General features: G+C 39.2%; 1 protein-coding gene across 1 annotated transcript in view; it reads left to right on the forward strand.

Annotated features, from left to right (window-relative positions):
- Positions 1-24,304, forward strand: part of LOC136874801 (uncharacterized) — a 134,655-nt gene that overhangs the window by 25,600 nt on the left and 84,751 nt on the right. The window contains exon 2 of the mRNA XM_067148473.2: positions 18,987-19,100. Coding sequence (XP_067004574.2) covers positions 18,990-19,100 — 111 coding nt within the window. The 5' untranslated portion in view covers positions 18,987-18,989. The remainder of the gene's footprint in view (positions 1-18,986; positions 19,101-24,304) is intronic.

Raw genomic sequence — 24,304 nt, forward strand, 5'->3', positions numbered from 1 at the left:
TAAATTTCATAAACTTCCGGCAGACGCAAGTGTAGTGTATAACAACAACAACAACAACAACAACAACAACAACAATGATCTCAGGTTCTCATTTTCTCAATATAACTGTGAATGACAGACGGATTAGAGATTACAGTTCTATATAAGATAGATGGGGGATTTCCTTTTTCACCAGGCCTTCCATATTTCTGTCCAGAATTGTAGTAAGTAGGTAATAACAACTCTTCTCTCAAGTGAGTCATCATCATCATCTGTTTACCCTCCAGGTTCGGCTTTTCCCTCGGACTCAGCGAGGGATCCCACCTCTACCGCCCCAAGGGCAGTGTCCTGGAGCTTCAGACTCTCGGTCGGGGATACAACTGGGGTGTATGACCAGTACCTCGCCCAGGCGGCCTCACCTGCTATGGTGAACAGGGGCCTTGTAGGGGGATGGGAAGATTGGAAGGGATAGGCAAGGATGAGGGAAGGAAGCGGCCGTGGCCTTAAGTTAGGTACCATCCCGGCATTCGCCTGGAGGTGAAGTGGGAAACCACGGAAAACCACTTCGAGGATGGCTGAGGTGGGAATCGAACCCACCTCTACTCAGTTGACCTCCCGAGGCTGAGTGGACCCCATTCCAGCCCTCGTACCACTTTTCAAATTTCGTGGCAGAGCCGGGAATCGAACCCGGACCTCCGGGGGTGGCAGCTAATCACGCTAACCACTACACCACAGAGGTGGCTCAAGTGAGTCTCTAATCTAATTCCTATTTGTTTCTGTTGAACAAAGGGCATCCAGGAAAGCTCTCCATTTGGTACGTTCTGTAGCCAGGTCTTTTACTTCATCCCAGTTTTACCAATTCCAATAATTTCCTCTCTAATTGTTCACCTCCGAGTGTTCCTAGGTCTTCCACCACGCCTCCTCTTTCTTTTCGGATTCCATTGCAACTTTCCAACTGCTCCGTCCTGTTTTCTTAATGTATGTCCTCTCCGGCTCCATGGCTAAATGGTTAGCGTGCTGGCCTTTGGTCCAGAGGGTCGCGGGTTCGATTCCCGCCCGGGTCTGGGATTTTAATCTTAATTGGTTCATTCCAGTGGCTCGGAGGCTGGGTGTGTGTGACGTATTCAGCATTAGAAATCATCCTAGGTAGGGCCCTCATCTTCACAGACATGCAGGTCGCCTAATAGGCCGTCTACGAGAAAAAGACCCGCACCAGGCCTCTCCGAAGGCCATACGCCATTATTAATGTGTGTCCTATGCATCCCTACTCTCCTTTCTTAATTTCTACATCTGTGAGTTTCTGGTTGGTTTCCTTCCACAAGTTTTCGTGTGTGATCACTTCAGGCAATATTATATTGATCATACGCCACATCCTGTTATCTCTAAGCCTACCTCGATACTCCTATCATCACGGAGCACAACTCACTCGACAAGTGGAACAGGCAAGTTTGTAGTTTTACGTAATTGTTGTTTTCATATTCATAGCCACAGGACCTCTAGATTTAACAATCCCAACCACAGACACATGGACTTGCATTTCAAAAATCCCTCGTGTGTTGGTCGTGATTCGAACCGTGGTCACCTTGGTCACACTCGGCTATCACGACCTACTCGACAAGTATCGGCCTGCGTTTTATAACGGGTATCGTTCTTCAGCACTGGGTACTTTGAAGTCGAAGTCCTTTCTATCATGTTCCTCTATCATTATGATTATAGAATTGTACGAGACACGGCTGTGCTCAAACCAGTCTCTATAGCCACTAGGTGTCGCTATTAACATTACGAATTTACAACATATTTTTCCTATTTATAACTCTGGAACATTGATAGACGAGGACACATCATCGCAGAGAATTGATAGCACGTTTGAAGGAGTTAAACGTGACATACAAAGTGACCAGCTGACATCACACTTGGAAGGACGTACGATGCTAAGGCATTCTCCTTCTTCTTTCCCCACATACTGTGCTGTTGAGATCGTGGTTGCGAACTATGTCACACATATGTTAGGGAGATCGAGGTGGCAGTGAATGTGTACAAACGTGTTATTGATGTGTGCCAGTTTTTACGTAAATAAACATACTTCAAGTTCTTTCTCAATGCAAATACTGGACTAAATGTGAGTATTACGACTCAGTGTAAACTTCGAGGACTGGACTCGACATAATCTTATTTAATTAGAGTGAAATTGATTCTTTTCTGTTCTACGTGTAGAAAACCGTTAGGATATCAATAACCAACAGTTGAACATCGTAACTCAGGGAGGCTTAAAAGCCTTCCACCCTCAAAGAAATGGCTTCTTACCAAGGAAATCAGACCGTACATAACCTTACCGACAGCTCTACCCATAATGTTCCAAAACAATCTCAAAAAAGTTATGCTTCTGTAATGCAGTTAACACCAAAAAAAGAACAGGCTATTATTATTGATGCTCACGACGGAATCCCAATAAGAGACTACGTCCTTGCTGTAGGAAAAATAACAGATCCAGCTAACATACGTTATATATCTCGTATTTCAAATTCAAGAATTTGCATATTCCTATCGAACACAAAAATTGTTCAGGAATTGTCACTCAGTCACCCCGTAATTAAAATCATTAATATTGATCTCACTCTCAGACCGTTAATTGTAGCAAACAAGAGAGTGATATTATCCAATGTATGTCCTATTTTACCAAACACAGTCATTGAAGAACATTTACAACAACTGGGTATTAAACCAATGTCATCTATATCCAACTTAAAGGCTGGAATTAATATTCCGGGATTCACACACATTCTTAGCTTCCGCCGACAACTGTATGTTAAACCCGACGATTTCAATAAACTACCGAATGCACTACAAATATGTTTCGAAGGAACCAGTTATTGGATCTACACTTCGTCAGACGTTCCCATCTGCTTTATTTGCAAAGAAGAAGGCCACCTGGCCCGAGTATGTCCCTCACTACCTGAGACTCTAGAAGAAAACAACCAGCCACCTGATCAACATTCAATTTCTTCCAAGGAGGACACCTCCAACCCAGCAAATGCCACTATGAATCCTGAGCCAACTACTGACCCTCAGCAAATCATTGAATATTCTAATGACACATCATCTTCCTCTAAAAACCTCTCTGAACAGGACATCTCCTTGAAATTGAACACTTCAGTCCCAATATATGAAGTAAATAAAAAATCACTCATAACTAAGCCTCAAGGAATAAAACGACCCTTCCTTTCAAGTGACTCTTCTAATAACACTTCCAAGGCTGATAATAATTCCCTCTTAGATAATTCTCCTATCTCGGGAGATGATAAAACAGATGATGAATTTCCTGTTCTAGGGTCTCATAAAACCCAAGACATTAAACAGCCTAAGAAGAAACTAATGGTATTAAATCCCCTCAGTCTTGAAGAACAACTACTTCCTGTTAAGGAAGTAATAGAAGCTAATCCCTCAAATTTTATTCTTAATTTCATACAACTCAAAAGTTTATTTGAAAATACTAAAGGAACATCAGCAACTAATATCTTATCTATTGCATTATCTTACACTTCCCATGTTGAAGATCTCATAGAGACCCTGAATAAACTATACCCCTACTATCAGGACAAAAAAATTAAAAACCAGAGTACCAGACTTGTTAAGAAACTACTTACAGCCATAAACGGAGAAAGCAATAGGCCTGCCCCAGATCAGACAATCCCAATAACTGATAAGGATCAAATCTAGTAAATACATCTTTAAAAAGCCATCATGAATTCTTGGATACTGCAGTGGAATATGAACGGATTTTACTCTCAATACGAATATCTACAACAACTTATTAATGAACACCAACCCGAAATCATTTGTTTACAAGAAACCAATTTTCGAGATAACTACGTAGCTAATATGAGACAATTCACAGCATATCACAAAAACCGCAACAATCCCATTCATGCAAGTGGAGGGGTTGCCACTTACATCCGTGACAATGTTCCTCAAAAAGAAATACCACTAAAAACCCATTTGGAAGCAGTAGCAGTTACAGTCTTTCTAACATTTTCCCTATGCATCTGTAATATTTATTTGCCCAGCAGCCAGAAAATGGATTTAAATGAATTAGTAGATCTGATAAATCAACTTCCTAAACCATTCCTCCTCTTAGGAGACTTCAACTCCCATAACACCCTATGGAACTGTCTCTACACTAACACACGAGGAAGAACAATTGAATCGTTGCTAGATTCTGAAAATTTGATTCTAATAGACTCGAATGGTCCTACACATTATGATATCCAGCACGGTACCTTTAGTACTATAGATCTGTGTCTGAGCACTCCAGATGCAGCAACGATATATACATCATCAGCGAGCAAAACCCTTTTTGGAAGTGATCACTTTCCTATCATAATAAATGGAAACAACAAGCCCCACCCAAGTGTATACCCAAATAAATGGAATACTAAACATGCTAATTGGCAAGAATATAAAGAAAATATTAAGGCAGAGTTATATAGATTACCACCACCTACCCATTTCAAAAATTACAAGATTGACTATATAGTAAGAGAATTCACCAATATCATACTTAAAGCCGCAGAAAATTCTGTTCCAAGGACCAACAATACAACTTACAGAAAATCAGTTCCTTGGTGGAATGATTCCTGTAAAGTTGCAATTAAAAAGAAAAACCAAGCATTCTACAAGTATAAACGCCATCCCACTTTACAAAACAAATTACGGTTCCAAAAAAGTCGCGCTGCAGCCCGAAAAGTCATAAAAGAGAGTAAACGAGCATCTTGGCTGAAGTATGTGTCATCTCTTTCTCATCAGACCCCACAAAACACAATTTGGGAACACCTACGAAAAATAAGAGGGCTTAAAAAACCCTCACGTATCATAGCCCTCAATAAAACGACTGGACCAGTTACAACTACACATCACGATATTGCAAATGCATTAGCAGAGAACTTTGCAAAAATTTCAAGTGATTCCAACTATGAACAAGAATTTTTATCCTCTCGTGAAGATTGTCCTGATTTACAGTCACACGTCCACTTAAGTGCTGACCAATGCTACAACGATAATATCAGTATTAATGAAGTACTATTTGAACTTAGTAGCTGCCGAACTACAAGCCCAGGTCCTGACGATATTATATATGACTTCTTGAAAGAACTTCCTCCTGAAGGCCTAGCATTCCTCACTGAAATATTTAATTTCATTTGGGCACAGAAAGTCTTTCCTGTAGCTTGGAGGAAAGCTATAGTAATTCCAATACCTAAACCTGGCTGCGACCACATGTTACCCGATAACTATCGACCAATAGCTCTAACCTGCACTATGTGCAAATTAATGGAAAAAATAATAAATAAAAGGCTAAAATGGGTTCTAGAACAACAGAATTTCTTCACTGCAGAACAGTGTGGCTTCCAACAGTTTCACTCAACAGCTGACACCTTAGTAGTATTAGAGTCAGAAATCCTGGATGCCTTTCATTATGGACAACATCTCCTTGCTGTCTGCCTGGATATTCATAAAGCATATGATATGGTGTGCAAAACTCACGTTATTAAAACTCTACTGCAACATAATATTAAGGGAAATATGATCAGTTTTTTCTATAACTTCCTGCAAGACCGACGCATTCAAGTTCGAGCTAATGGTGTCCTGTCCCAAGAAGTCAGTTTAGAAAATGGTGTCCCACAAGGCTCAGTTCTGAGTGTAACACTATTCTTAGTAGCTATAAATGGCATCACGTCATGCGTTAACCCTCCTGTAAAAACTTGCCTCTTTGCTGATGACATGACTATTTTTTGCAGAGGTCGCAACTTGTCAACCACCCAAACAATAATACAGAATTCCCTTGAAGATATTGCCAAATGGGGAAAACACACAGGCTTTACCTTTTCTTCAACCAAAACCAAATGCATCTTATTTTCCAAACAAAAGAGTGATAGTGACTGCCCAGAATTGTACCTCAAGGGAAATAAAATTGAGATAGTAAATGAAATTAAAATACTAGGAATGACCTTTGACAGAAAATTAACATGGAACTCCCATCTAAAAACTGTAAAAAAAGATTGCCTACATCGAATTAATGTACTAACATCATTGGCAGCTAACAACTGGGGAGCAGATCTTCATGTATTAATGTGCACTTACAAATCTATAATTCGCACCAAACTGGATTATGGTTCTATTATATATAATTCAGCTACAGCATCCTCATTGAAAATGCTTGACCCGATTCAAAACACGTCTCTCAGGATTGTCCTGGGAGCATACAAAACTAGCCCGATCTCAAGTTTATTAATAGAAGCTAATGAACCCCCGCTTCGGACTCGTAGAAAACAACTGACTATCAACTACGCAGTGAAGATAGCGGCCTCTCCTCACTCCAGAGCACACGAGTATGTTTTCCCACGCTATCAGCCTCAACGCTGTTCCTTGCAACAAAAGAGACATTTACCCTTCCACGTTAGGTTTACGCAATACTTACAGGAAATTAATTCTTCAGTTCCCCCGATTGCTTCAAGAACTAAAAAAGACATCACATTCCCCCCATGGAAAGCTGAACCACCACCAACAATATTAGATTTAAGTGAATTCAATAAAGAAACAACAGATAGTACCGTATTTAAACATATGTTATCTGAAAAGTGTGAAAGTCTGCCCAGACACACTCCTATATACATTGATGGCTCAAAAACCGAATATGGTAGCGGCTGTGCTGTTGTCCACCCTGATCACACAATGAAGTATGCACTACCAGCTACATGCTCCATATTCACATGTGAACTGTATGCTATCCTAAAAGCTATGGAATCCATAAAGAGTTCCCCCAAAAAAGAACCTTTTCTAATCCTTAGTGATTCTTTATCAACAGTAAAACTCATTCAAAATGCATCATCCTCAAATACATTAGCACAAGACATACTGCAAACTTACAATACCGTGAAAAATAAAGGACAGCAAGTTACCATAATATGGATTCCCTCACATAAGGGAATAAAAGGCAATGAACAAGCTGATATATCAGCTAAAGAAGCAACTCGTCTTCCTGTACATGATCCAAACTTTCTAATCCCCTACACCGACGTTGCTCCTTTTCTTACTACAAAGATCCGAAAACAGTGGTTAACTGAGTGGACAAGGGAACAACCCACAAGACTCCATGATATCAGGCGTAGATCTACAGACAAATTTGATGTTTCATTCCTTCAGCGTCGAGAACAAGTGCTCATTACTAGAATACGTATAGGCCATAGCAAACTGACTCATGCTCATATCTTCTCTAAGAAACCTCCACCAATATGTGACACCTATCAAAAAAGAAAGACTGTTGACCACATTTTACTAGAATGTCATCTATACGATCAACAAAGACAGTTGTGTAATTTAAACCAGAATAATAGAGTATGTGACATCTTCAACAGAGATACTCAGTGTAAAAACATAATTAAGTTTTTTAGACAAACAAATCTATTCAATGACATATAATTACTATCTGATCAATATGTACTGTTTTTTTTACAATTGTAACTGTATGTAATCAATGTAATAATCCTGTATGTACAATTGTGAATGTCGCGATATGACTTTCTAAGTTAAAGCGACAATAAATAAACTTAATTTTTAAAAAAATATGTTAATTTGGCCCTGTTTTACGACCCGATGCTCTTCCTAAACCCAAATCTATACGCAGGAATGTATTCTCTACGATGTATTCCTCTGGTGGTTGGTAGTACGGTATGTTGTGTGCATATGAATAATAATAATAATAATAATAATAATAATAATAATAATAATAATAATAATAATAATGATAATATGTTTTATCTATTCTGGCGAAGTAGGAATGTACTCCCTTTCTTACACTTAGCCAGTCTTAACCTAGAACACTGTTTATAAAAACTGCTGATGGCAATAAGATGAAAAATATTAACAATAATAACAGTAATAGTATTAATGCAATTGTACCAGGTTACCCCTTCCCCGGCCAGTTAAACTGCACGCCTTCTCTAAGGCCAACTGTATGAACAAACTTGAACTGGTGAACTACAAGAAACTTTTGTCTTCAGCCGTTAGATGTCTCTACCATCTGTTTAATTGCTCGTTCTAGTGGGCGAAACTCTAATTATTTCATAAAGAAATGTTTAGTTTCGCTGTTTAAAAACCTGGTTGTAAGGATTGATTTTTTTTAAATGTTCCGGAGTTGTGAACACTTCAGCTGGTCCTCTTCGACTGTAATCAACTGGCAAAAAACATGGAAATATTTTCTCTAGTCAATTAAAACCGGGGGTGTGTATTGGAATCCAGCCTATCAGTAAAGATTTCTGGAAGCTTCCCCTTAAAGTACTATAAAAGCAGGGTGCTTTGGGACCGTAGTGTCTGAATTGTTCTAGTGATTGTGAGTGCGGCGTGTCCAAATGGAGGCAGGGGCGCGGCCTGCGTGAGGAAGGCCCAGCGACTCAAGGTAATGGCAGAATTTTCATAGACATATGATAGCTCCTACGAATACTTTGAGGGGAAGGTTTCAACCTCTTTTATTTAATGTAAATTTCTAAATCTGGTGGTTAAAAGTAGAATTTTTGGCAAGTCTAAGGACTCTATTGTCTATTGGGAAATATGTAATGTAAGTGAACAAAGAGTGGTAACCCTGATAACCCTCTGTCGGTTCCCATTCATTCTTGCATGGTGTGACTAAAGTTTTCAAAACCTCTACATTTCGTAAATATTTGTTGGCATTAATGTTTCTCATTTAGTCACCCCGGTGTAGATAGGATTATCCTCTGTATATTGAGGTCGTAAGCCCACTTAGGATTATATCAATTTCTTGAAGTAGTGTAGGTGTTTCGCCTGCTAGTCTTTTCATTATGGCCGGTCATGTCCAACCTTTTCTTTTACCATTAAGGCCACTTAGTATGGGCAATTATGCCTCTGTTTATTCGGTAACTGTTTCTGCGTCGTGGCTGACTTGAGGAAAAGTGATTAATGTCATTGTAATTGTGGAGCATTTGATGAATATTCTGAAGTGAGTTCACCCGATGGGTTTCCTTGTGTAATTTCTGTTTAGGAGGCTAGCCTATGGTATAGTTGGAGCATAGACTCCTACGAAGTGTACTTTCATAGAGAATCTTTTGCCCTTATACATATTGTACCTGACAAGAGCTATTCGGTTCTTTTCTGCGTAAATTAACAATTTGAAATTCTCGCAGGTTTTTAGTATCTGATATTTGGACTTCTAAGGCTAAGCTGATGATGAGCTCATTAACATTGTTGTTATTCATTCAGATTTTCTGTTTCTCAATTTTAAACTAGAAAAAAAGGAAGGAAATAAAATTTCAAAATTTGTTGTGTTTAGTTCTGCTCTAGTTAACTCCTTGTCCAGCCATTCAACCCACAGGCTTCTTATTCCTCTGTGATCCACGATAACCCCGGCACAAAAATAAACAAACCTAGTGATATTAGTGTGTTGGGACAAATACAGACACAGTCTTTGAGTCAGAGAAATTAACCAGATGCAATTAAAATACCCGATCCGGCCGGGAATCAAACCGGGGACTCTGAAAGGAACACCTCGATATTAATCATTCAGCCCAGGAGCCAGACAAATGTTCTCAGGCATTCTTGAAATATATTAAACTGCAAAAGATGTCACGTTTTTTGATGATGTTATTTAAACACTTACTGTGCTCATAATTCGTCGGCTTGCGACCAGAATAGCGCATCGCTAATAGCATTACTTTTCAGGCAACCAGAAAATCTGACGAGTTTGGTACTGTTTAATATATAAGTGGCTACATGCTTCGATTTGAAAGTCGCTGATTTCTTTGAATATCAACATGTTCCTAAAGAGTACTATTTATCGCGTATATGCGGTATATATATTCTTTACAAATACAGCCAACGGCCGTAGCCGTGTTGAAACACCGGATCCCGTGAGATCTCCGAAGTTAAGCAACATTGGGCGTGGTCAGGAGTTGGATGGGTTGCCACGCGCTGTTGGTGGGGGTAAGGGAATGGAGGAGCGGAAAGGAACTGGCCACCCTACCGCACGTAAACTCCGGCTCAGGAACGCCTCTGCGGAGGTCCGGACCTGCCTTCGGGCAGAATAACCCTTACCTTACAAATACAGTAACATATATATGTTGAAGTTAATTACGCTCAAAACTTATCTCGAAAAGTATGAAAATTACACCTACATGCTTCGATTTGAAAGTCGCTGTGTTTCTTTCGAAATACGAAAACCTATGATATACGCCATTTTGGCTATTTTTTAGATACGATTCCGCGAAATAACAGTTTTCTAATACACCGGGAGTAGAAATAAATCCTCTCCAACAATAACAGACCTTGAAAATGATGGCCAGGAAATTAAAATGACGACAGGAACCAACTCTTTTCTTGCATTTTGCATCCAGATTTAAATGATCCAAATAACGTAATGTCGTTTTAGACGAGGTATGTGGCCTAAATACTCGAAAGAAGCTATCATAATGTTTTAAACTACAGTTATGCTGTCATTTTTTTGTGTCTAGTGTTTATGTAACGCCAAGATTCGTCAATAAGCCGGATCGAATTTTCATACGGATAGAATACTTCCTTTGCTCACACCGTTGTTTGAAAGTAAGTCGGAGGTCGCAGAGTAGGCTTCGGCCACAACTCGTCCATAGTCCGACAGCTCTGGACTCTGACCGTCCAACCGAGCAGAGGAGGGGTGGCCATGGCTCTACCGTGGCTGCTACTGCTGCTTGTAGTTATTTCATTCTCCATGTTTGGGAGCGGGCCTCCAGGCCGTGGTTTTTGGTGGTTTTGTTTAAATTGAACCCAATTACCTATCTCTTGTGTTGAGGCACACGCATTTTTAATTTTTAATTGATATTGATTCTGGCACTTTGGGAGTGTCGACCCCATCGTATCTGCTATAATCTATAATATATATATAATAACACAAAACACATCAATAATATTTGTAAATTAACGAAAACATCAAGAAAAGAACTTAAAAAGTGAAAAATGAAGTGATAATACTACAGTGAATGTGGTTATATATCTTTTACACATAAAACAACACACTACACATTCATCAAAATGTAACAACTGCACAAAACAAAAGATTAATAACTGTAAATGAACAACATCAAGAAAGAATTTAAAAGTGAAAAGTGAATTAAAATTAAATCTATATCTGCTTCATTCATTAATTCCTGACCTGGTCAATGTCTGGAAAACAGGTTGTAGGTTCTCATTCTTTCGTTGGGTTGTCTCAACAAGGCGTCACCCAGTGTGAGTCCCGCCCCGCACCCGCTTTGCTTTTTCCCTGCTATCCTCCGTTTATCAAAACTTTTATCAATGCACAATTTTTACAATATTTACATTTTAATATTATATTAATTTATTTTTGTTTCAGAGATTTTGCTCATTATTCAATATAACATCATTCACAAGATTTAATTTCCCTTCACTTTTCACTTTTAACTTCTTTCTTGATGTTGTTAATTTTCAATTATTAATCTTGTGTTTTGTGCACTTGTCACATTTTGATGAATGAGTAGTGTGTTGTTTTATATGTAAAAGGTATATAACCACATTCACTGTAGTATTATCACTTCATTTTTCATTTTTTAAGTTCTTTCCTTGATGTTTTCATTAATTGACAAATATTATTGATGTGTTTTGTGTTATTATTACATTTGATAATTGTGTGGTGTGTTGTTTTGTACGAAAGGGATATAATAAAATAAATTTTTGTGTGTTGTATGTTTGTTTTTTAAAATTATATGTGTATTTGTACTTTTTTGCTAGGGGCTTTACATCGCACCGACACAGATAGGTCTTATGGCGACGATATTTGTACTTTGATTGGTGGCAATGTTATCGCCTTGTTTGTCAGTATTGTGTGTTGCCAAGGTCATTGAATGAAGGTAGGAACGGATTGTAGGGAAAGTGTATAAGTCGTTAATTGTCTCTATTTCTAGGTTTAAGTCTGAGTGTGTAGGCAAGTCGAATGGCGTGACGGTCTAATTTTATGATATCTAAGTAGTGGATGGGGTGGGCTGAAATCCAGGTTAATGAGGCGTAAGTAATGATAGGTTGAACGTCTTTATATGTTTTAATAATTTGAGAGGTCTTTAGTCCTCAGGTTTGACCTTTTAACCAGCGTAGAAAGTTAAACCTGTTGTATGCCTTTTTATAAATGTTGTTAAAATGTACATTCCATTTTAAATTATTTTGTAATGCGATACCTCGGTAGGTAAGGGTTGAGGTTTCTGTAAGGGGTTATTTATTAAGGGTGAGATGGATTTTGTTAGCGGGTCGGTATCTACGGTTGCCATTTCTAAAGACGATAAATTGAGTTCTGTTCACGTTAATTTTAATTTGTTCGAGTTGATGGAGTGATTGGAGAGAGCCATTGTTGGTTCCGAGGGCGAGGATTGCCGTGTCGTCTGCGAATTGATATACTTTAAGTGGGGGTGAGGGTTATGGAATATCTATACTGTACCCGCTCAAAGCCTGAGTCCCAACCAGCATTTATCTCAGGGAGTGTTACGGTCCGAATCTATCGCAACTAATAAACAATAAAAAATTATATTTTGAGATATAAGATCTCAAACTAAATGTAAGGGCGCCATCCAATCAGTACTACAGGGTTGAACGGGACACTCTAATCTTTAACTTTAAGGCTCATCATAAAAAACACAAATTATATATATATATTCAGATCAAAGGGAAATTATGAAGGCTCCATCCTAGGGATGGGGACGGATATTTAAACGGTCACCAAGAGTTTACTATTCTACAAGAACAAGAACCTGGAACTGTTTCCTTGCAAATGCTAAATGAGCATTTTATTTAAGTAAACAAATTAATTTTCACACACAATCAAAATCTGTTGACCCTTGATTTGCCGGTAATTTGGCAAATTATTCCTGAAGAATGATTACATAATATTTATCACTTTTGACCACCCTTCCATTTGGGCGGTGGAACCGTTGATATCTGAAGGTATCAGATTTACCTTCGTTAACACTATGACCATATTTTGTCATGGACCAATTACCTGTTGGCTAAGTAGGCGCGATCTCATGGACCATGTTATCGCCTCCACTTTGATTGAGATGAGACCAACCCGGGAAACTACAAACTCTCCCCGGGTTCCTAAACAAGATATTCTAATCGTTAGTTGAAGGAAACGACAAAGGGACTATAACCTAATGGTCCAGATGTAGGGATTTGCCTTCATTTTACAACTATTAACTTAACTTATTATTCACAACACTTGACATTATTACGTTAATTTGCCAGCTGACTTCTCTAGCATAATTCATATCAGCATCCGAAATAATAAAATAAAATAAAAATATTTTAAAAAAATTATTATTATTATTATTATCACCATTATTATTAATAGTGGAAATCGTGATTATCGTAACCCGTAATCATCCTCGCTATAATACTTCAACTTCTCGCTCTTATTATTCTCATAAAAAGTAGCTTCCTTTTTATTCTTCTTCTCCTTCTTCAAATATTCTCATTATTATTATTATTATTATTATTATTATTATTATTATTATTAGTTAAAAATCTCAAATTTTTCATTTCAACTCCAAACATCATCATTATGTCCAAAATATAAAAAAGTAAATTCTTCTTCTTCAAATATTTATTATTATTATTATTATTATTATTATTATTATTATTATTATTATTATTATTGATTTAAAAAATTAATTTCGCTTGTTACACGGTAGTCCACTCTTAATATGTTTAACGCATAACCCCTTTTACAATTCCGATTTATTTTGGCACTAATCAATCCAGACATGATTTACTTGGAATATTATTATTATTATTAATTATTATTATTATTATTATTATTATTAATATCCTTATTCTCTCGAGAAATTTTATGTTTATGCTCCATCTTTATAATTTAGTCACATACGTTCTCCCCCAAACAGAAATCACCAAGATCCGAATTCTCATCGGTCGGGACATAATAGTGTTCGAACCCGCAACCTTATTTTCGTACTGTCCTTAATTCATGGAGACCATATGCTCCTAAGACAATTCTCAAATCCCATAACACCTCGCAGTTGGGCAAATACCTCCAATCTCTGCAAGTGTTAAATTATTCATTCCTTTTCCATTTTGAAGTCCATTTATCCATCGGAACTCTTCAAAACATTTTCACTAATTAACCCTCGGTGTGTGGACTCTATTCTGCCACTCAATACACCGGTATAGAAATACAACCTCTATGCAGGCCTTAAGATCCATCTATTTCTTCATCAACATCAGTACAATTCACTTTCATTTCGGGCCGGATTTCTGTCCCACAAAACTCCAAATCTCAGCTTTTGGCTCAAATCACTCTGGGCCTCAAACATAGCGTGACCATATTATCAGAATGCCTATCTCGTTTCTACCAAATTTTATTTATGATTATTAAGGAGTCCAAAAACGTTAAATCAACAATTAGTGTTAAAATCGGATTCAATGCCCAAATTAATTATTCACGCCACATATTATCTCCATATTTAAATTACTTTGATTTGCAATCATTCTATCCAACTAGGCCCGTGCCTTCATTCTCAAAGATTATTATTAAACACGCCTTTACACATTACCCAATTTTAATTTAACTACTTCGACACTTGTACAGATTATTATTATTTTGTCCACTGGCGAACTTCGCGATATTTACAAACAAATCAATGGACTTCATTCCGTCCCACAATAATTTAAATCACTTGGCAACCCTACCTCTGGATTATCTTAACAACATGCCTTAATATCTATAAAAGTTCCGATAACGGAAAAACCCTTTGGAAGCACTTCTAAATGAATATTAACATTATCTTTACGTGAAACGTACTCCATATCATATCAAACAACTCAAGCACTTGAATGAACAAATAAACACTACTCTACTCTATTTAATAATCAAAATTATGATGAGTGCTTGATCTAATTATGTACATATTAATTTGTCCCTTTGTCTATCTATCTTTGAATTTATACGAGCCGGAAACGGCTCGTTTCACAATTAAGTTACATGATATATTAATGTGATTTCCTCCCCCTAACGATAGCAATCTACAAATATCTCAAAAGGTTACTCATCTCTGCCCTTGTAGTCTGCTAAAACCCGACATGGAGCCTAGCCCCTCCGGTTTTTAGCACTGCATTCCACTGGTATTCATGCCAGCTTGAAGAATTAATCGTTGACCCTTTTCAACTTTACACATTTTGAATAAAAACAAATAAAATAACTGTTGCACTCTGGAATAATTTCCACCATAAATTCTACTCACAAATTTTACACTCTCGGCCTTGTATCTAGCCCACTTAATGTAGATATACATTCTTCATTCCTTTCCCGGACACTAGGAACATGGGATACCTCGGGATCCCCTTTACAACGGCCCGTGCGCGCACTTGAATTTCCGTCACGCGTTCACACAGCTGACCAGGTATCAGTTTATAATCGACTCTTTACTAGGTGATATACATCAAACACTCGTGACCGTTCTCACGTAACGTACTTCCTAATCTGTTGGTAGAATCTCACACTCCGTAAGTTATGCTTTACTGAGTCCTGTAACTATTTGAAACACTTCATACTAGTATACTGCTCAAGACTGTAATATGAGCTACATCACGTTATGAATCACTGTACTATGTAACAATATAATACTTCGAACCCTACTCCACGAGTAAGTACACACACGGACCCCTGGCGTAATCACGGCTCGAACAAAATAGCGGAAGTTGTCACGCACCCCAGGCGTGGTATCAGCCCGAGCGCTTTGTCAAAAGTAGTTGTCAGTCCTTGTCCACGACCTCATATTTATACTTGTATCCCCTCTCTTCCGAGTTCAGAGGAGGTCATCTTGGGACGCGCAGTCCCGATCTCTTCATACGACACTTTGCGGTTTGGCTCGCGCTTTAATACATGATCCAATGATGTAATTATGTTCTCAAATGCTCTATACCAATTCTCAACTATTATCGTTCGCTGGTAATCGTTATATTTGCGAATTTAGCTGCCGTATCCCGGCTCGGGGTTTCGCGCTCTATTGTGGCGTCCTTTGCCTCCAGCCAATCATCGGATAGCATTCATTAATTCTCAGAATTACACCACGCAATCTCCCGCAATTATTAACTTTTTATAAGTTTCATAATATAGTAAGGCTCCTAAATTCCACCTTATTCTAAATTGATATCTCACTTCCTTCTATCAATTTAATCCGCGGAGTTAGCCTCGCTAGTGCTTCTTACAATACGAAGTTGGCGTACCTGCGACTGGTCGATGAAATTTTCTATTGGTCCACATAAACCACGGGACCGGGAAGGCTCATATTTTTTTCTTCCAGTGCCAACCCCGCGTTCAACTCCCGCTAGTACATGGAGATACCCCTACGTCATTTCTCGGAATTTTCCGCTCGCCTCGATGCGTTGTTGCCGCTACCAATTCTGCCTGGGGCTATGAAAACTTTGGCAACAAATTATCCTCTCTCTTTCCTCGTCGTCACAATTTCTGAGAATTCTAATTCTGCCGTTCATTGTGTTTGTTAATCTCAGTGGAGACAATAGTCTGTGTGGGTTTCACAACATCCTCTCGACCTGGTCTATACTTATAATATACAAAGTACGATCTTCTCGCTTCTGAAAATGAAATATATATTCCTCCATAAATAATTACAATTGCATGACGCTTATCACACCCCCACCAGGGCGCAATACAATATAGGGCGTATAGGTGGGGCTTAAGGTGCTGCATTGTGGTACTCCAGCTAGTATGGGGTGTTATGGATGGTTATTTAAGCGGTGTGTCGGTTGAGGAAGTTAGTCAGGAAACGGGTGATTGTGATAGCGAGTGGTAAATGTTGCAGTTTAAAAATGAGTCCTGAGATCCATACTTTGTCGAATACTTTTTCTACGTCTAAACTGATTGAAGGGTTCGTTTCTTAGGTGGGAGGTATGATGTAAGTGATGCGTAAAAATGAAAGAGGTGGTCCTGAGTGGAGTGGTGTGGGCGGAAACCTACTTGTAATTGTGGAATGAGTGAGAGGGAGTTCAAGTAGGAATAGATCTGACAGGCTAGGACGGTTTCTAGTATTTTACTTAGTACTGGTAACAGGATTATTGGACGATATGAGGTTATCTGGGAAGGTAGTATTTTAGGCTTTAAAATAGGAGAATTTTTGCATGTCCCCAGTGGGGTGGAAAGGAACCTGTTTGGATTATAATATTGCTTAGTAGTTGAAGGAAAAGGAGCGGTGCTTCTTTGATGTGTCTGTATGTAATTTGATCTAGGCCAGGAGCTGTGTTCTTTTCGTATTAAAAAAAACTGGTGTATTTCTTGTAATGTAATTGGGTTTTTAGAGGTTGTTATTCTAGAAGTGAGAGATGTTCGAAGGTATTGTAGTGATGCTTTGTGATGTCTGGATATTCGGTTATTATTTCATGATCTGGATGGTAGAAGTTAGGATCTGTATATGGTGAAAAATCTTGTCTGTAATGCTCTGCGAAGAGATCGTCTTTTGTTTTTGGATCATTTGGTGCGGTGTTGTTGTGTATTATTGGGTAGCGAGGAAATTATTTTTTGATATGTGTTAGTTGTTTTAGTTTAGTCCAGTATTTACGTGTATCGTTTATATTTGATAGTTAAGTACAAGTGTTACTCCAGGCTTTTCGTTTCATGGCTTTAGTAAAGGAGTGGGCGTGTTAGAGAGTTGTTCTCTGTTCACGAAGAGTGTTGGGGTCTCGTGTTCGAAGGTGGGCTTTGTTGAGGTCGTGTGAATTTTGTAATTGTCGAAGGGCTCTTTTGCTAGCGGCTTTACGTCGCACCGAAACAGATAGGTCTTATGGTGACGATTTGAAGGCTCTAGGAGGTGTGGTGGTTTTGAAGGGTGTGAGGTATGGCGGAGTATGTGGAGCTGGTCTGCGGTAGTTAAGGCTGTTTCAAGTTGTTCGATTGTATTTTGTAGTTCTTCTTGGTTTGTCGGTGTTGTAATGTTGTGGATTATGTTTGTGGTAGTTTGCCTGTAGGGTGATCAGTCAGTGCGGTTGTACTGTAGTACTGGTGGGGGTCGTTGGTTACGTTGGAAGGGGTTAATTCTTAGGTTTGGTAGGGTTAGTATACATGGTATAGGGTCACTTCCGATAGATGGTAGCATATCACTATTATTTGCTAATGTTGGTGAAAGAATGATATTGCCAGGGGTGTTACCAGATATAGGCCGAGTGGGAGAAGGGAAAGGGATGTCCACGCCCCGGATGTCATATAAGATTTTTCATTTCTCTGTTGAGACCTGTCGTATGATGTAACGTTACAATCTGCCATAATTAAATACATTGAAATATTTTCATTTATAGGCTATATTCTACAAATTCTTTAGGTGAGGGGTGATCCAGGATGAGTGTATTTGTGCCTATTTCAATGTTTTGATTAGCGTGGCTCTATGCTTCTGTATTCGTGAGACGGAGAGGGGCTGGGTCCCACTGTAGGTTGTCCTGAGAATGGTTTTCCATTCTCCTGCTCTAAGGCGAGTACCGGGACAGTTCGTAGTATATGATACGGCCGCCAACCCCTTCACCTTCTCCGAGCATCTCCATCGTAACAAATCTCCTGGCCTGATAGACGGCGTATCCGTCTAAGAGGTCCGCCTCACCGTTTAGGTCAGAGATGAAAACAAGTTAGTAGTAGTAGTAGTTGAATGTAAAAATAGAATTGAGATCGAGCAGAACGACCACAGAGACTTCCACCTGAAAACTTTTGGTTGCAAAAGTAATTTACTTTCTCCCAGTTGATTCTGGATGAACATTTAAAATTAGAGGATTGGCTCGTATCCTCATATCAACTGTCTTAATCCCTTCCATCAACTCCAGTGATTATTGTACGGTATATTTCCTACATCCTGTAATGACCATCTAACGTGTTGTGTACTGCATGTTGCTTGCCTCCATCATATTTAGTGATTCCTCAACGTACGTATGATAGTTAAATAGTTGTTTTATTTCAGGACATGGTCCAGGTACACAAGGCACTTCAAGCAATTTCCTTGCTGCTGGTGGCATTTCTTGCCGTAGCCTTCTTTAGTTCCCTGTTTACCAGGCGGTCACCAGTCGAAGAAGAGGTAATGAAAGCTTTGTTTATAATCTATACGTTGTATCCTTTGTATAACTTGTTTAATTAAAATATGATTTACTTATAACGCATGTTTCGTGGTGTGAGTTAGTGTAGTCACGTCCTAGTTTGTGAACCATGAGTGACGACTGATTGGCCATGAGAGTGCTCCTGAGAGTGGGGATACTAATCGCTATAGAACAGGAGTGGGCATCTCGGGAAGATTCTGAGTCGTGGCCAATCCGTTAGAGGATAAATTCTCACTGGAAGTAGGGTAGCATCCTGATTCGGCGCTCAGAATATTTTAAGCAAGCCTCGGACCTATGGGAGTAACGCAGTCCCACTTCCATCTGACAGGCGAGAGACTCCTTGCGAACAACTTGGCGAAGGGAATGGAAGTCAATGGGGAGCTATCAATAATAATGGTACTTATGGAAGAAAAAAGTAGAACTGGCTGACTCAGTAAAGCGGATGCATCTGTGTGTGTTAGGGATTAATGATGTTCTGGTAAGGGGGGATAATGAGCAAACGGTAGAAAATTGTAAAGTGTTCATAACAGGTACTATACTGCTAATAATAAGAGTTGATGTCTGACATTTCTTAGAGGGAGGTCCGTTTACTGCCTGCCGAGGCGGGATAAAGGGAGTGGCTGTGTGGTTGCCATGGAAACGAGGGTGGGGCGACTGCGGTTGCCATGGGGATAAAACTTCAGGGCAGCTCGTCTTGTTGGGAGTTGCCAAACCTCTCACTGTCACTGATAACAACCTGATTGTTTGTATAAGAGTGATCGCAAATGGGACGACACCGCCTGGCCAGGTAGCAACAGATCACAGCGGTCAGAATGAAGGAGGGAACAAGTGAGCCGGAAGCGAGGGGTAAGAGCATGTAGAAAGGAATGCTGGAATGTGGCAACATCGTGAAATGGCACGTGCAGTGCTCCTCCCTCCAACCTTACCTGTCAGACGCCAACTTTAGTTAAGTCTAGTATAAAAAGTCTCAATAACTACATCTGGGAGCCAGTTACAAAATCTGATATTTGTGGGTCTACGGGTACTGAATATTGGAGTAAATGATGCGATAATGGGGTTGTGGCAAGGACGTTGGTGTTACGGGAAGTGGGTTTCATTCGGGGAAGAGGCTGCCAGATGAGTCTTAGTTCCTAAAAAGATCTTCACATTCATCTTGGTTTGCATGCCAATCAAATTGGCAATCTTCCTTTCATTCAGATATTCTTGAGTGTTGATTAATATATTTCTTATTTCACTTATCGAGACTTAATTCTTATACACGCTTTTTATATCTGTCCGCCTCCGTAGGGTAACGGTTAGTGTTATTAGCTGCCGTCTTCGGGGGCCCGGGTTCGATTCCCGGTACTGCCAGAAATTTAAGAATGGCAGGAGGGCTGGTATGTGGTTAAAATGGTACATGCAGCTCACCTCCAATGGGGGTGTGCCTGAAAAGAGCTGCAACCCCTCTGGATGAGGACACGAGTTTACGTTTTTATACCTTTTTTCAAACAGAGCCGAATTTGAATGCAGAAACATGAAGTAAATTTCACTGATCAGAATACTGAAAGTATCTGAAGTCAGAAAAGTCAGAATTGTTGTAATGGAATCCAAAGCTTAAAAATTCTCTCAACTGCGCCGACAGATGGCGTTACTTCAGAACTTGAACCAAGCTCTTAACAGTATTTTTCGAAATCGGGACAAAATTGGGTCTTGCCAGGATGTCGGGACAAGAAGGTCCCCATATATCGGGACGGATGGCAACCCTATGTGATCCCAAACTACCCTGTCATCGAAGAGAAATTGTTGAAACCCGGTGTGAAAATCATGTCTAGGATTACCCCAATTTGAGCAGGCTTGTCAATTCCAGGATTCTCCCACATTTTTGGCTTTCGAAGACAAATGTATATCGAAAATGAAGATTTTGATAAATTTCCTGAATCCCTACATATTGAATATGATGGTCCTAACTACTGGATTTACCTATTATCTGACTCGCCCACTTGCTTTCGTTGCAATAACGAACGAAGGACATCTGGCCAAATATTGTCCTAATAACGTTTCACTTTCAACAGATGAATCCTCCTCCCATCACGAGCTCCATCAAATTAACAAACTTAACCTTTCCCAATTTCCTCAGGTAAGGTACGGTTGTATTCTGCCCGAAGGCAGGTCCGAAACTCCGCAGAGGTGTGCCTGAGCCGGAGTTTACGTACGGCAGGATGGCCAGTTCCTTTTCGCTCCTCCATTCTTTTACACCCCCCCCCCCCACCCACAGCGCGTGGCAACCTATCCAAATCTTGACCACGCCCAATGTTGCTTAACTTCGGAGATCTCACGGGATCCGGTGTTTCAACACGGCTACGACCGTTGTCAATTTCCTCAAGTCCAAAAGAATTCACAAAAGTCAGAGATCGAAAACTCCAAAACTGTCATCGGTACTTCTAGCTCCCTCCCATAAGATATTCAGGAATCCACTTCATTGACCAACCCTGACTTAGCAATTACAACCAAGTCTGTAATACTCCTCCCTTCTCTGGAATTCAAATTGAGAGAGAAATTGCTGCACCTATAGAAACACACTCCACCCCTACAACAGTGACTTTTCCTGGATGTAAACGGCCAGTTTCGCTAGCTAGTAGTGAAGCAACTAACCCAAATCCTCCTGATAGCAACAAATCCATACTGCCCTTTCGAACAAGTCGAAAACCGTAAGATAAATCACACTTCTAAGAAATCCAAGACAGACACGCACAAATCAACAATAAGTGGTGATTTGCTCCTCCCAGTAAAACAAATTCTGGAAGCCGACCCATCACTATCCTCCCTCAGTTACCTACAGCTCCAATCCTTTTTCGAAAATACAGTTGGTGCCACGGACATATCGGCAATTGCTTCCAAATACACACAAGGCATAGAGGGTCATGCTAAAGCCCTACAAAAACTCTATCCTTACTATACCGATAAAAGTATAAAAACAAAAGCATGCGAATAGTTAAAAAAATCTACTGAAATCCGCCAGTCAAAGTGAAGACCCAACGCATATCAGTGTAACGCCAAACTAGTCCGGTGACGACAATTCCTTCCCAGTATAATAATGGTGATAAATCTCGTTCTGCTTTTGATCATTATTGTGACAACATTACTCCAATGGAATCTTAACAGTTATCGATCACAGTTAGAATATCTACAACTCCTAATAAACACCAACCATCCGCTATCTGTATCCAAGAAACAAAATTTTAGAATGACTCTTCTGCCAATCTAAGATTACAGTGTCTACCACAAAAATAGAATTGATGTGAATCAAGCAAGTGGAGTGGCTACTTATATAAACAACAATATCTATGTCAAAGAAACTACTGCTAACACTAATTTGGAAGCTGTAGCAATTTCAGTCCATCTACCAGCTTCTCTATGTATCTGATGTGTTTATATTCCAAACAATTATTTGTTTCAAGGTGACGATCTACGAAACCTTATCCATCAACTACTTAAACCATTCATCCCAGAGGGTGAGTTCAACAGCTACAACATGTTATGGGGTCGTCATAGTTCTGATGCAAGAGGAAAGGAGATAGAAAATATGAATTTGATTTAATTCTAACGAATTCTACTTCTCCAACTCGCTTTGACATAGCCCACGGCACCTGTAGTAGTATAGACCTAAACATCTGTATGCCGGACATAGCAACCCTTTACAACTGGTCTGTTTATTCAACACTCCAAGGAAATAGTGACCACTCCCTATACTAATCAATAACGAAAATTCTTCTGTCAACTCCTCTTTTATCAATAACCCTAAATGGAACTTATAAGATAGATTGGACGAAATTTAACCAGAGTGTCATTAATCATTTAAATGACTTAACCCCTCCGAATAAATTCCCTTCTAAGCACATAAATACCATTGTTAAAGATTTCACAGAAATTCTTCTTAAATCTGCGGATATGAGTGTTCGAAAATTAATCTCAAATTCCCTTAAGAAATAAATACTTTAGTAGAACGATACTTGTAAGGAGGCTATTAAGAATAAGTATCATGCTTTCTACCTCTACAAAAGAAAGCCCACGCCTGACAATGAAGTCCAATTTCAGAAATGTGGAGCAATCGCTCGAAAGGAATAAAACTTAGAAAAAAGAATTCATGGCCATCATTTGTCTCCTCGCTAAGTTCCCAAACCACACAAAAGGAAATGTGGAATAAACTTCAAAGACTAAATGGCATATATAATCACTTCTACATTACTTCACTCAGAAACTCGGTTGATGGAACCTCAAAACATCGCTGATAAATTAGCTGACACATTTGCCGAGATTTCTAGTGAAAAAAATTATTATTATTAAGACATGCACACACGTTGTGTATATATGTTACATAAGTTACCGGTACATAAGTTTTGGCGATACATTTTACCCCGCATTTTGATTGTACACATTTTAATTAAGCAGAATAGTCTACCAGGGGTATTACTCGTATTTTACAAGTGGTTATGTGGTTACGATCACAAGGTTGATTGCACAACTCACACATACAGTTATTCCCGCAATCATGAAAACGCTTGTTCTTGCATACTTTGTGGTGATACCCATGCACAGCTATTGAGGTCACCAGGTGTCGGAGGTCTTGATTTGTGTTGGCCCAAGATCTATTTACCATGGCTTCTGTAGTATAAAAGTCCAGCCAAATTTCTCTTCGTGACAACAATTATGACCCCAAATTTCTCCTTACAAAGAAATCCAGTGAATCCCTTGATGTAAGGAAGGCATATCTGACCCCAATTATAATCTAAACGATGCTTTTCAACTACAGGAAATAATTATTGAGCTTAAAAAATGTGGCAAATCTAGTCCTGGCCCAGATACGGTCCCTTATGAACTTCTAAAACATCTTCCACTAAATGCATTAAATTATCTTATGGTCATTTTCAACCACACATGGAGTTCTAAGACGTTTCCTGATCAATGGCGCAATGCCGTTGGAGTTCCGATAACTAAACTAGGGTAAGACTACTCAATTTGCAGAAAATTATCGCCCTATAGCTTTAACTAAAGCGATGTGTAAACTTATGGAGAAAATAGTCAACAAAGATTACGTTGGTATCTCGAACACATACATTTATTCAGTAATGCGTAAAACGGGTTCCGAAAAGCACACTGTACAACAGACACTTTGATAAGTCTGGAATCTGAAATACAGGAATCGTTC

Source organism: Anabrus simplex, chromosome 5 (genome assembly GCF_040414725.1).
Source record: "Anabrus simplex isolate iqAnaSimp1 chromosome 5, ASM4041472v1, whole genome shotgun sequence".
NCBI classification, from domain to species: Eukaryota; Metazoa; Arthropoda; class Insecta; order Orthoptera; family Tettigoniidae; genus Anabrus; species Anabrus simplex.